Genomic DNA, 11,954 nt, shown 5'->3' with positions numbered 1-11,954 from the left:
GCCAGCCTGGTCTACATAGTGAAGTCTTATTTCAAAAAAACAAGTAAAAAATGCAGTGACATTGAAGAGAAATAACTAATACATTCTTAAATAATTTTAAGTAGCCTGGCAGGATGGCATATGCCTGTAACCCCAGCACTAGGGCAGCTGAGGCAGGAGGACTGCTGCAAGGTCAGCCTAGGCTACACAGTGATTTCAAGGTCAGCCTGAACTGCATACTAAGACCCTGTCTCAAAAAACCAAATTAATTAAAATTAAAATAACTGGTGGTGAATGTCCAGAGTTGTCATTTTGTGACTGTCTTGTATCATGGATTTGATATGTGATAGTCACAGTGGATCCTTACTTAAGGAAATTAAGGACAGCGAGAATGCCTTCACTACCCTTAGATCAGGTGTCTTCCAGGTTAATCGTGTCCTTTGAAAAGTGATGAAATGCACTGGGTTTCTGCTGGAACATCACTGTGCAGCGTTGTGCGGGTTTCCTGGGACACCCTAAATACCCTGCATCTGAATATGGGGAGCCGTTGGTGCCTTTACAAATGACATGGCTTTCTCCTTTGTCCATCTCTGTTTAGGATGTGAAATATCCTGAGTATCTTGATATTCGGCCGTACATGTCTGAACCAAATGGAGAACCCGTTATTTATGCTTTGTACGCAGTGCTGGTCCACAGTGGATACAGTTGCCGTACAGGCCATTACTTCTGTTACGTGAAAGTGAGCCGTGTGGATTTTGCTCATTGCTTTTACATAGACTCTGTAGGAGAGCAAGCACTAGCATTCTTTGGGGGGAAGGTGGGAGTTTTACAATTGAAGTGTGAACGCTTCTTTTTCTTATTCTTTTTATTCTGTCCTTGTTAACCTGACAAAATCTAACCTTTCCCTCTTACTGGCTGTCTTTTGCAGGCTAGCAATGGCCTGTCGTGGGAAAAAGGGGTCCAGAGGTCTGGTTGACGGCTGTGGCGGAGGAGCAAGTCTGAGCATAATTAGACTCGTCATGTCCTTGGCAGACTGAGTGAGTCGCCTCGCCTAGGCTGTCCCGCTCTGACCTCTTACTTCCGCACCGCCCCCCTGCCAATAGTACCGCCTCCAAACCATGCCCCTAGCCCGCTTCTATTGCCACGCCTCTAGCCTGCTCTATAAAACACCTGATACTTCTACAATAAAATCGGATCTGCGCCATCAGCCTGGTCCCTGGTGTCTTCTTTTCACCGTGTTGCCGCTTACCACGGGCCCAGGTCCCTTCACCCAAGGAGGTTCAACCTCAGCCTGTGGTATCAAATGAATGACTCCACCGTATCTCCTAGTGATACTAGATCGGTACTCAGCCAACAAGCATATGTGCTCTTTTATATCAGGTACTGTCATGAAAACAAGTTACCACACTCTCTGTAATGTCATTTCTTTTCATGTCATCCACATTCAATTCCATTTTGAGTTTTTTTTTTTTATTTATTCATGTATTTATTTCTGGTACCAGGGATCAAACTCCGGACCTTGTGCTTGTCAGGCAGGTGCTGTGCTGCTGAGCTATATCCCCAGCCCTTGAGTCATGTTTTAAAAACCAGAGTTTAAGGATTACCCTGACGCATGTGTGCAGAGTACCGAGGCCACTTCTGAGTACGGATTATGAGCTTGCGTCAGCTTGCTGCTCTTTGGCACTCAGTGCTGCACATGCAGAGGAAGGGAAATGTGACAGCTGGGAGCGGGTGGCTTATGCTACTGGCAGCAGACGGAACGGACCTGGGGATGTGGAGGCCCTGGGTGGAGGGCTTGAGAAGGGCGCTCTGAGCACCCTGCATGGTCCCACCCAGCACCTCCCTAGTGCTGAGCACAGTGCTGGTTAGGCATCGGCCTGGGCTGGGACCAGCAGTTGGGCTGATCCTGCTGTAGCTGCAAGCTGACTTACAATTCCACTTTTGGAAAAAAAATCTGATGTGTACCCCACGGTGTCCCCCAACCCTGTTTTGTCCATGCTGGGAATAGAACCCAGGGCCATGAGCAAGTGAGGCAATTGCTACCACTGAGCCATGACCTAACCCACAAGGTGTCCTTTTTTATTGGTACCAGGAATCGAACTCACAACGTCGCACTTGCCAGGCAGGCGCTGTGCCACTGAGCTACATCCCTGACCCAAGGTGTTCTTTGTAAATATGGTAGCTTGAGATTAAGAATAACCTAAAATGTTCAACAATGGCAGAACGATGTGTTGAAATTTTATGCCATTGTTAAGAGTGATTTTTTCTTTTCTTTCTTTTTGGAGATAGTGTCTTGCTATGTGGCCCATCCCCTGCCAAGACTGACTGTTATAAACCTTTTCTTTAATGCTTTGGGAAAGTGCTGAGTGTATGCAGAGGGAAAGCAGTTCGAAATATCAAACCCTGGTGTTGGGTGAAAGATGGGGGACGACCTGTCCAGTCAAAGGGGAACCATCTCTGAGGGTTAGATGTGTTTTTCCCTTTTTTTCTGGACACTATGGGTTTTCTAAAATGTTATATATTTTTAATTTAAAAATGCAAACAGAAAAACTAGACTTCCAATAGCAGCGTCCGCAGAACACAGAGTTTAAAAATACTGTTTCCTGCCAGGTGTGATGGCACATGCCTGGAATCCCAGCACTCAGGGGCTGAGGCAGGAAGATTCTTGCAAGTTCGAGACCAGCCTGGGCTACAGAGTCAGCTCAAGGCCAGCCTGTACTGCGTAGCAAGATCCTGTTTCAAAAAGACAAAAACAAACAAACAAACAAACAAAAAAAAACTGTTTCCTTTGCCCAGCTGCGTTTGTGTCTTGAGCTGAGCACCCCGACACTGACCCACACCCCTAAAGCAGCTAATACACCGGATGGCTCTGTGCACAGTGACTGAGAAGCAGTATCTTTGCCATCAGTGTCTTTCTGAGGAAATTTGTTTATAAATCCCTCTCTACTAAGATGCCCTTCATCATCATAAGCCCTCTCATTCTTTGTCCCTAAGTCCCATGATGTGAAAAATGTAAATGAACTTACGCATTCCACCCGTCTCCCCGGCCAGTCCTCTTCCCACCCCATCACCACTCGTCGGGGTGTCACCAACAAGCAGGCTGCATCCGGGCTTACTGGCCCACAGCTTCCCTCTCACACGAGAAAGGTAACACTTTAGAGGTGGCGTGTGATTTTTACCTCACTCTAAGGTCTATCCTCAAACCTTCTCTATACCTGGACTTGTCAAAAAAGGTTATGCAGACCCTTCATTTCAAAATGTTAAATATACAGGAATTTCAGCATCAATAGTATGGTTGAGAGGAACATGTGGTGCGAGTATATCTTAAGGTTAGCACCCACTGTGGACTTGGGCTCTACTCAGGGGTCGGATAGGTGAGTTTGTAACTCATGGTAGACATCAGGAAAGTGATCCTGTCACAAGGACAGTTTATGTCCCTGTAGCTGTCTTAGGAGTGTGCTGTCCCTGAGGGTGTGACCGTGACCATGTGCCTTTGTGCCCAAGAGTCCTCACATGATCCGCAGGGTGGGGCCTACCATCCAGACTCCCTGGGACTCCATGCCCAGGCCATCTGCAGCTTGAACTACACTAGGTCATTGTTGCTGTCAGGTTTTACAACTTCTCAGGTTTTACAGTCCAAGCTGGACTACACAGCAAGTTTATAGGCAGCCTGGCCTACAAAGTGAACTGAAGTCTTATTTCAAAAAACAAATTAAAATATACAGAGTTTGAGTTTCATTTAGATTATCTAGCTGAATGTTTTTTTTTTTTTTTGGTAGATATTGGGCTCTGTTAAATGCCTTTATGAGCTGGGCTGAGAGCCAGCTTGAGTTGGGCTCTGCTTCATGGTGACAGTGGGGGACAGGCAAAGCAGAAAGTATGTGTGTAGGGAAAGGGGCAGCTGTGATAAGCTTCTTTTTTTTTTGGTACTGGGTACCAAACTCATGACCTTGTGCTTGCCAGGCAGGCGCTACATTGCTGAGCTATATCCTCAGCCCAATTGACTTTTCAAGAGTTGTTTGGTTTTTTAAAGGCAGCAACTAATTCAGATATTTAAGGAAACACCAACAGGCCAAACACTATTCGTCTGTGAACCAGCGTCACCTGTGTTGTCACAGAGGTTCAGCGGTAGCAATAGAAGATAGAGCAACAGATCTGTATGAGTAGAATGCCGAGACACCACTGGGTGGAGGCACGCAGTCGTAACCTCACATGCAGTACCTGAAGCAGCCTTTCCTTCTGCCCATGTGCTTTCCCCTTGCTTGGAGGTCAGCAAGCTGACCTTACTTCTATCTGCAGTGAAGGCCTCCCTGGAAACCAGCCAAGGAAAACATATGTGAACCTGTGCCAGGAGGGGTATGCTCTGACAGACATGTTAGTCCTGTGTGTGGATTAACTTCAAGAAAATTAGGGCCTGTGAAAAGTGCACGTGGATAGAGCAGATGAAAGAAAAGGGCGGTGTTCATGATTTGTGTAACCCGTCAGTCACAAGACCAAAGTGGGCAGGCCGATGGCTGGAGCAGACCCTGACTGGAGTGCTGACCTGGCTGTGGCTTTCTTCCTTGCAGAAATCACCTCATTTGAACAGGACCAGGCCAAGAAGTTCCATGGCCAGTCCGAATGGAAGTCCCCGTGTCAGCAGGATTAGTCCTGCTGACACTCCTACAGGAGTTAGCTGCCACCCTGCGATTGCAGAGCACCCTAAGGAACAAAACCTCACCATCAGCATTCAGGACAAGCCTGTTCACCAAGCGCAGTCTCAGCCTAACCAACACAGCAACTCCGGGGAGGCCCCTAACAAGCCTGTTCCTCCTACCGCCATCAGCTGCTCTGCGATATAGTCCACCCTGAATGCACTGTCAGTGTTGATTTCTAGTAAAACAGCAAAGCCACTCTCCCCAAGCGCGTCCTGCTCCAAGCAGTGATAAATGGCAAGTCCAAGGTGAGCTCCAGTGTGCTGGTCCCCTAGGATGCAGTCATCCAAAGAGTCCAACAAGGGTTCCAAGGGCCTGGCAAAGGGGAACGTTGTGGGCAGAATGGCCACAGCTCACCATGCTGGCCATGACGCCAAAGACGAGGAGGCCCCGCCACATGAGCTTCAAGAACCTGTCACTTTAAATGGTGCTAACAGTATAGACAGTGACCCAAAGGAAAACGGCCTGTCATTTGAGGGTGCCAGTTGCCAAGTCCAGCCTGTTTTGCACTCAGAAAATCTCTTTTCTAAAGCAAACGGTCTTCCTGGGGCCGTGAGTTGGTTGGGGAAGGCTTGGCTTTGAGCCTCATCTGTGGCCCGTTCACTCAGCCAGATTTCGGTCAGCATGGAGCTCACAGCTAGTGTTGAAAAGTCTTTGTTTTTTATTGTAGTTACCAGCTGCTTCTTTGCCTTCTATTCTGCAAGACAAACCTTTAGAGACCTTCAGGCTTAGCGACGAAGTAAAAGGCTCAACAGATGAAACCAGGTAAAGTAAGAATAAACTCAGAGGAAGTGAATTTCACAGTATAAAATCCAACGCTGAGTGGATGTGTCAGCGTTTTAACTCTGTAAAACTGTTACTCTGAACATCCTGAGCCCCCAGATTTGAAAAACAGTCTATAGGATATGCTCATTTGCCTTTGAGAAGAGTTAGAGAACAGTCTGCGACCGCTTGTTTTCTTCTGCGCCGCCTGCTCTGGCTCACAGTGCCTGTGCCCACTTCCGCGTCCGCTTCCACGTGCTTTCTCATGTCGTCTTTTCAGTGATGAGTGAGTGTGTGATGGGCATACTGAGTTTAGAGGAAGAGGAGTCCCTGAACTGTCATGAAGCAACTATTTTGTAAGGGTCTCTCTAGAAATGTGAAAGTAAATTCACAGAGAATATAATTTGCCCCCGCATTCAGTTTTAAGAAAAATCAATACACTGGCGCAGCTGTAATGTGACTCAGGAGTAAGAGGAAAGGAACTGGAAGTGCAGCCATGGCTGACTAGCGTGGAAACTGCAGGTGAAACTACTGCTGCAGGACACAGGGCATCACACGGGGCATTAGCTGGTGGCTGCCCACAGGCCCGTAGGTGTCCCGGGTGACCATTCACCGTAAACACTGCGTCCACATTTGCCATCTGGGCTGTCGTGCTGTGGTGGTGAACAACATGTAGTGAGCTCCCAGTCACATCACAGTGTGACCATCTCTCAGTTGCACAGCTGTTGGATTCCCAGAGTGTAGTGTCTGTGAGAACTGCAGCAATAATATAACTGGGATTTTCACCCACGCGGATGTGAGGATGTCGGGGGAGGAGCCTTCTTCCATGGCGCTGTGGCAACCTTGGATGGCCCTGAGAACAGAGTTAGGGTTGTGGAACTGTTTACGAAGAACGGAGAGGCAGAGGACATGCTTCCCACTTTACCTTAAGAGAGAATGGCTGGAAGTACTGTCATTCACACAGTGACTTTCCCCTTGTTTCTTTCAATGTGCAGAGAATGATTACACATTCGCATACATAAGGCCATGTATGTCCGCAGCCAAAGCACCTTCCTTCGTGTGAGCCCCAAGGGACCTTATAGTACACTCATGGCAACTGACTTCCCATGGGGTCCTGGTACAGGTCATCTCCTCCCTGAGGAGTGGAGATAACAGTAGGTCTTCTAGGGCTTCCTACAGCTGTCAGCTAACCTTGAGAGTGCGTCAGAGGCTGCCCAGCTGCCAAGGGCAGCCCGCATTTCCTACAGGAGGTTTTCCCAGAGCCTCAGTGATTCTCTGCTTTCCATAATTCAAGGAGCTCTTGGCTCTGTTGGGAAAGAGCTGCTCTGCTTCTGAGGCTCCAAGAGGAAGAAGGGGGCCAGGAGAGGCAGAAACCCATTGTCACTCAGCTCTTTGGTTCAGACTTAGTTCTTAAGAATAAGAAGTCCATCTGGAAGCAGGAAAAGCAAAGAGCTGCAGAATTATTGTTGCTGAAAAACAGGGTTGATATACATTTTATTCTTCCTCAATGAGAAAACTTGCTGTCCACAAATGATAGCCTGATAGTGGCTTGTAGCCAGCTATAGTTAAAGTGATAAAATATTTAGTAAATGTAAGCCATGACAAAACCTCTGTAGCAGTCCTGCTAACTACTGGCTTGTCTCTTTCTTTTGGCGGGGATGCAGTCCACCTGGAACAGAGAGAAGTCCGTCAGGGGACCTTGCTGCGGAACTTGAGACCGGGAGTGCCGCTGCTGGTTCCCATGACAAACTGGAGTCTGTCACAAGTCTGTGCAGCATGGTTAAGAGGGCTTTACTGTCCCGACAGCAGCGTCAACTCAACCGAAGAACTGGTCTCCAAAAACAGTTCATCCAAGCCTGATGAGTCTTTGCCCACCGTAAACAACCTCTGTAACACCAACAAGACAAGCATGGGGGATGATCCACTTCCTGAACTCTGTGACACTGGGAACTTAACACACAACACCAGTGAAACCCCCCGAGAGGTCAAAGGGCTTTTAATTGAGAGCCTGCAGGATTCTGGTCCAGAAGAAAAAGCAGAGAAGCTGAGCCCGGCTCCCCACACACATTCGGAAGGTAAATGTGCGCATGAGCTCTCAGTTTACCTGAGAGGAGAAGAGTGTGGTGACGCAGAGGTCCTGACCCAGAGCACAGGTGTATCTGCTGTCCCGCTGCCCTCTGCCCCGCCACCAAGGACCACAGGAGCCCATCCTGAAGGAGACCCTGAGCACAGTCTCGGAGAAGTGCAGCGAAGGTAAGGCTGGAAAGAAGTTCCAGATCACCCTCCAGTTAAAGAGAAAATCAGCAGCCTTAGAAAAGGACATCATCGTAACCACTGAGACCGCTCCTCCAGGGAGGAACATGTCCACAAAGGGAGGAGTCGGAGTCAGAGTCGGAGTAGGAATCGGTGTAGAAGTTGGAGCAGGAGTCTGAGCAGGACTGAAGACCATTGTCACGAAAAGTGGCGCTCCTTCACCAGAAGGCACAGCAAGCACAAGGGCCACGCCATGGAGCACTACAAGAGGAGCCATCACCTTGTATGCTATGGTGAGAGAGTCAGCCCCAGCAAGCACCTCAGTATGAGCAGGTACAGCTACCACCACTCACCAACCAGGAGCAGGGCTGTCCAGGACCGGAGCCTATACCACCACTCACACAGTGAGCGCGCCTGGCTCCGGGAGAAGCACTACCCTGAGAAGATGCCGCAGGACAGGAGCAGGTACTACCCCGACAGGTACACCCCCTACGCAGTCAGGGAGCCCAGTATGACGCGGCCACACAAGGACTCCTCCCGGGCCAGGAAGGGCTGGGAGCAGATCCCAGTGAGGGAGCAGACCCACCTCCACAGCCCACACACAGGAGCTGCAGCTCCTTTCCCTCTGCACCAAAAGCACTATCCCCAGGAGAAGGTGGCCTTCGGAGCTGACCACAATGGTGGCCTCTCGGATCGGCTTCATGAACACGAAAGCGTAAAGTCATGCAAACGCAGGTACGAGAGCACAGAAAGTAGGGACAGTCACCTGGAGAAGAAAGCCCACAGGAGCCTGCCGAGAGACCTGGACGAGCCTAAGGTGAAGAGCCGCAAAAAATCAAAGAAGAAAAAGAAATCGAAAGACAAACACCAAGAGCTTGGCTACAGGTGAGGGTGGGCTCTACCAGCAGGGTCTGAATTCCTCCTCTCCGTGAGTCCTGAGACCTCAGTTTCTACCCATTTCTGAAACGGTGCAGCTTTTAAGTTCTGTCCTATTTCATGTATCACAGAACGTCTCACTTCGCCCTTCTCAGTCAATGCTCTGTAACTCTCCTTGGAGAAAAGGTGAGTTCTGTAGAAGTAACCTGGGGATCTCTGACTTTAAGATCGGTTGTCAGGGGTAGTCACAGTTTCTGATATATTGTTTTCAAATTTAGTGACTACACAGTTGGCAGAAAATGGGAGGGCACGGTTCTGTTGATATTTGCCTGCTGCCTAGAATGGAGGTCTGAGGGCATCATTTATTTTCTTGGCCTTTCTCTCCAATTCTCAATATGAAACCTAAATGTCTCTGTGTTTTTAAAATTCTAAGTATGTTGATTTTGTGTGTGAGTGTGAGTGTGTGTGTGTGTGCATGTGTGTGTGTTTTGCTGCGGATCACACCCAGAGCCTTGTGTCCAGGAGGCAAGTGCTCTGCCAGTGAGCCATGTGCCCAGCCCTGGCAGTTGCCTTGAAACCAACTGGTTCACGCCAAGTCAGCATGCGTGGAATCCCTGTGTTTTCTAGATGGTGTGTTTTAAAATGAATCTTAGCAAAAATTGCCAAAGCCATATGAAAATAGGCAGTGGTTACTTCGGGGGGAAAAGGAAATCAAATCACAAGTCTCTTCCTCCTCTGTGCCTGAGACACATGGCAGAATGTTGTCTCATTCTCTTTCTTTCCATCTTTCCTTCTTTCTTTCTCTTTCTTTTTCTTTCTTTCTGTCACTGATTTCAAGAGATGTCACTTAAGTCCTCCTGGCCATGAAGCTGGTGAATTTATGGCCCTGGGTTACTACTGCTGAAAGGAGACAACCAGTTTTTAACTAGATAAGCATTTACCTGTGCCTGTACATTGAGCATCCTCAGTAAGTGGTCACGACAGTGCCAGGTCCTGTCTGAGGTGGTGCTGGTGTTTGGGTTGCTAATTTCTGGCCGCTGCTTCTGCAGGTATCGGCTGGATCCATGTGTTCTGGTAGTGTATTCTGACGCTGACCTCTGCAGACACAAAAAGAAGAAGAAGAAAAAGAGGAGGCGCTCAGGGAAATCAGAAGATTCTGTAAAAGAACCAAGATTGTACTTACTGAAGGTCTTAAGATATGAGACTGTCAACCATTTCTGGAGACCTGAGGGGAGCTTTCTGTTCGCCAATGGCCTGGCTGTGGAGGTCAACAGCCTTTTCCAAAAGAAAACCAAGCATTTAAGGATGGAGAGCAGGGCCGACAGATGCCACCCGGTGGAGTATGGCCAGGGTAAGAGGAGATTCTTCGAACTGAGAAGAGAAAAACTCTTGATAAGTTTTTCTGGAAATGGCAACTCACACATGGAGATGGAACCTTAAGTGCCTTGAAAGGGCACTGGAGTAACGCAGGGCTCCGGCCTCACCCCTGTTGACTCCCAAACTGTGTGAATCGTTTTCCCTGTGTGGTTTGGGTACTTGATGCTGCTCCATTAGCACTGAAGGATGGTGACGTGGACCTAGAATTTATGGCGTTCCGGTTGTCTGAGTATTTGCTCACAAGAGAAAACTTCTGTGTTTTCCAAGCATTTTTGGTAGCAATGCTTTTGCATTATTTGCTTTACTCTGCTGATTCCTTAAAGCACTCACAGTGTATCCTAACTCATAATGTGACCACATGGGACATTGGAAATATTAGCGGCCACCTCTACCAGTGATGCCTTTGAGGCTCCTGGCATTACTGACTCACTTCAGGCTACTGGGCGCCTTGGATTCTTGAGTGTAGACTGTGTCTTTTCATAATTTAGCAGCTGTTTGTGCTCTGATTGCTCTTGGACAGCCCCTCCCCCTTTCTAACTGGTTCCCTGCCGAGGATCCTTCAGAAGCTTGTTAAGAATGAAAGCGATAGGATTCGGGGCCTGGGGCACAGGTTGGCAAGCTGCTTCTCGAAGGCCAAAGCTGGCCCTGCACCTGTCTCACATCACCTGTGAGGTAAGAATGGCTTTCATGTTTTCAAAACTTCCAAAGAGGAACAGTAGTATGTTTCACCTGAAGAACGTGTGAAATTCAGGTATCAGTGTCTGTAGACTTTAGCTGAAGCACAGCCCGTGTTCTGCGTGCTGCTGGCACTCTTGACAGAGGTGAGAAGTTGCAGCTGAGAGGGACACCCATCATACTCTAAGTGTTTGTCACGTGGCCTTTCACAGAAAAGGAAGTTTGCCAGGCCCTGCCCTAGACACTGCGGAGAAATGTGTTACCTTGGGGAGGCCCAGGCAGGGGAGGCCCGTGGCTCCTGTGGTCCCTGGTTGGGTGCAGTTGTCATGGGTGTGAAGAGAAGCTGGCCTGAGAAACGCTGAGACCACCACAGGGGTACAGGCTGACACCTGCTGCCAGGACTGGAGGGAATGTGGCATTTGCTCTAGGTTCACATTAACATTTCAGCGATTTGCGGAAGGGAATTGGTCCTTCTCAGCTCCATGTGGTACCTGAGGATCAGATATTGAGACGATTAGGTCTGCGTGTCGGGCAGAGTCGCTGCATTGTCAGAGTCCCTCATCCTGGCTGGGCTGGTCAAGCCCCAGAGACCGCCGATCTGGGGACAGCAAGTGGTCCGACTTGGTGCTGGCATGGCATTCAGGGCTGAGCCCACTTGTCCACTGCAGGTGCCGCAGGCAGGTCGTGTCTGAGCAGTGGCCGAGTCCGCCCCTAGTCCAGGGGCACTGATGACTGATTGGCAGCCAACTCGTCTGTGGGCTCCAGGCCTCCTGAGAGGGGCCCTGGCTGAGGGCGACACTCTGCCATGTCCTATAGCCTTGCCTCCATGTCCTTTGAACACTCCCCTTTCTCTTGCAAACTCCTGAGCTCTGGCTCCATCCAAATCCGGTGCATTTCTTTGGCCGTGGCCTGAAGCCTGTTCATCCTGCTGTGAGAACTCAGCAGTGTGACGGGGCAGGCGTGGCCTGTTCCCCAGGGCCAGCCTCTCCAGGCATCTTCCCTGAAAACAGTGGCCTTCCAGTGTCATGGAAACCCATTTTGCTTTCAGGAGGACACCTGCAGCAGTGCTTGTGCCAGCCTGTGCTCACTCAGCCTGACGGGCTGAGTGCAGGCAGCCAGTGTTAAACTACAGGAAAACTAAGTCTAACTGTAACCACTTAATGCACACCCAGAGCACAGACACTACAAATTGTACAAAGTCATTCAAATGTTTCCTAACCTTTGCCTTCCAGGTGATTAAAACCTTGGCCTCAAACAAAAAATGCACTAGATAAGGCAAGTACTTTCCTGTCTCCCCATTCTCTTTGTAGAAGCACTGAGGGGGGACAGAGAGGGCAT

At 49.1% G+C, this 11,954-nt stretch overlaps 2 protein-coding genes and 1 pseudogene across 3 annotated transcripts in view; all 3 read left to right on the top strand.

Moving 5' to 3' along the window:
- The window catches only part of LOC106149996 (ubiquitin carboxyl-terminal hydrolase 42-like), a 107,486-nt gene extending 106,041 nt beyond the window's left edge, over positions 1 to 1,445 (top strand). The window contains exons 5-6 of one of the 2 annotated variants that reach the window (XM_013521138.1): positions 578 to 796; positions 908 to 1,445. In XM_013521138.1, coding sequence (XP_013376592.1) covers positions 578 to 796; positions 908 to 955 — 267 coding nt within the window. In that variant the 3' untranslated portion in view covers positions 956 to 1,445. Of the gene's footprint in view, positions 1 to 577 lie in introns of both variants that reach the window. The other variant, XM_013521137.1, reaches the window with a different exon arrangement.
- Positions 1,446 to 2,692: 1,247 nt separating this feature from the next.
- LOC106149995 lies at positions 2,693 to 7,320 on the top strand (annotated as a pseudogene).
- A 9-nt stretch (positions 7,321 to 7,329) lies between these two features.
- On the top strand, positions 7,330 to 10,004 carry LOC106149993 (ubiquitin carboxyl-terminal hydrolase 42-like). The gene is made up of 2 exons (XM_013521114.1): positions 7,330 to 8,573; positions 9,614 to 10,004. Exons 1-2 carry the CDS (start codon positions 7,942 to 7,944, stop codon positions 10,002 to 10,004), a joined length of 1,023 nt encoding a protein of 340 aa, XP_013376568.1. The 5' UTR covers positions 7,330 to 7,941.
- The last annotated feature ends 1,950 nt before the right edge of the window (positions 10,005 to 11,954 follow it).

Source organism: Chinchilla lanigera, unplaced genomic scaffold (assembly GCF_000276665.1).
Source record: "Chinchilla lanigera isolate Chin_1 unplaced genomic scaffold, ChiLan1.0 scaffold00059, whole genome shotgun sequence".
Lineage (NCBI taxonomy): Eukaryota > Metazoa > Chordata > Mammalia > Rodentia > Chinchillidae > Chinchilla > Chinchilla lanigera.
The sequence above is the reverse complement of the archived record's forward strand: the minus strand, read 5'-3'. Positions and strand labels throughout refer to the sequence as shown.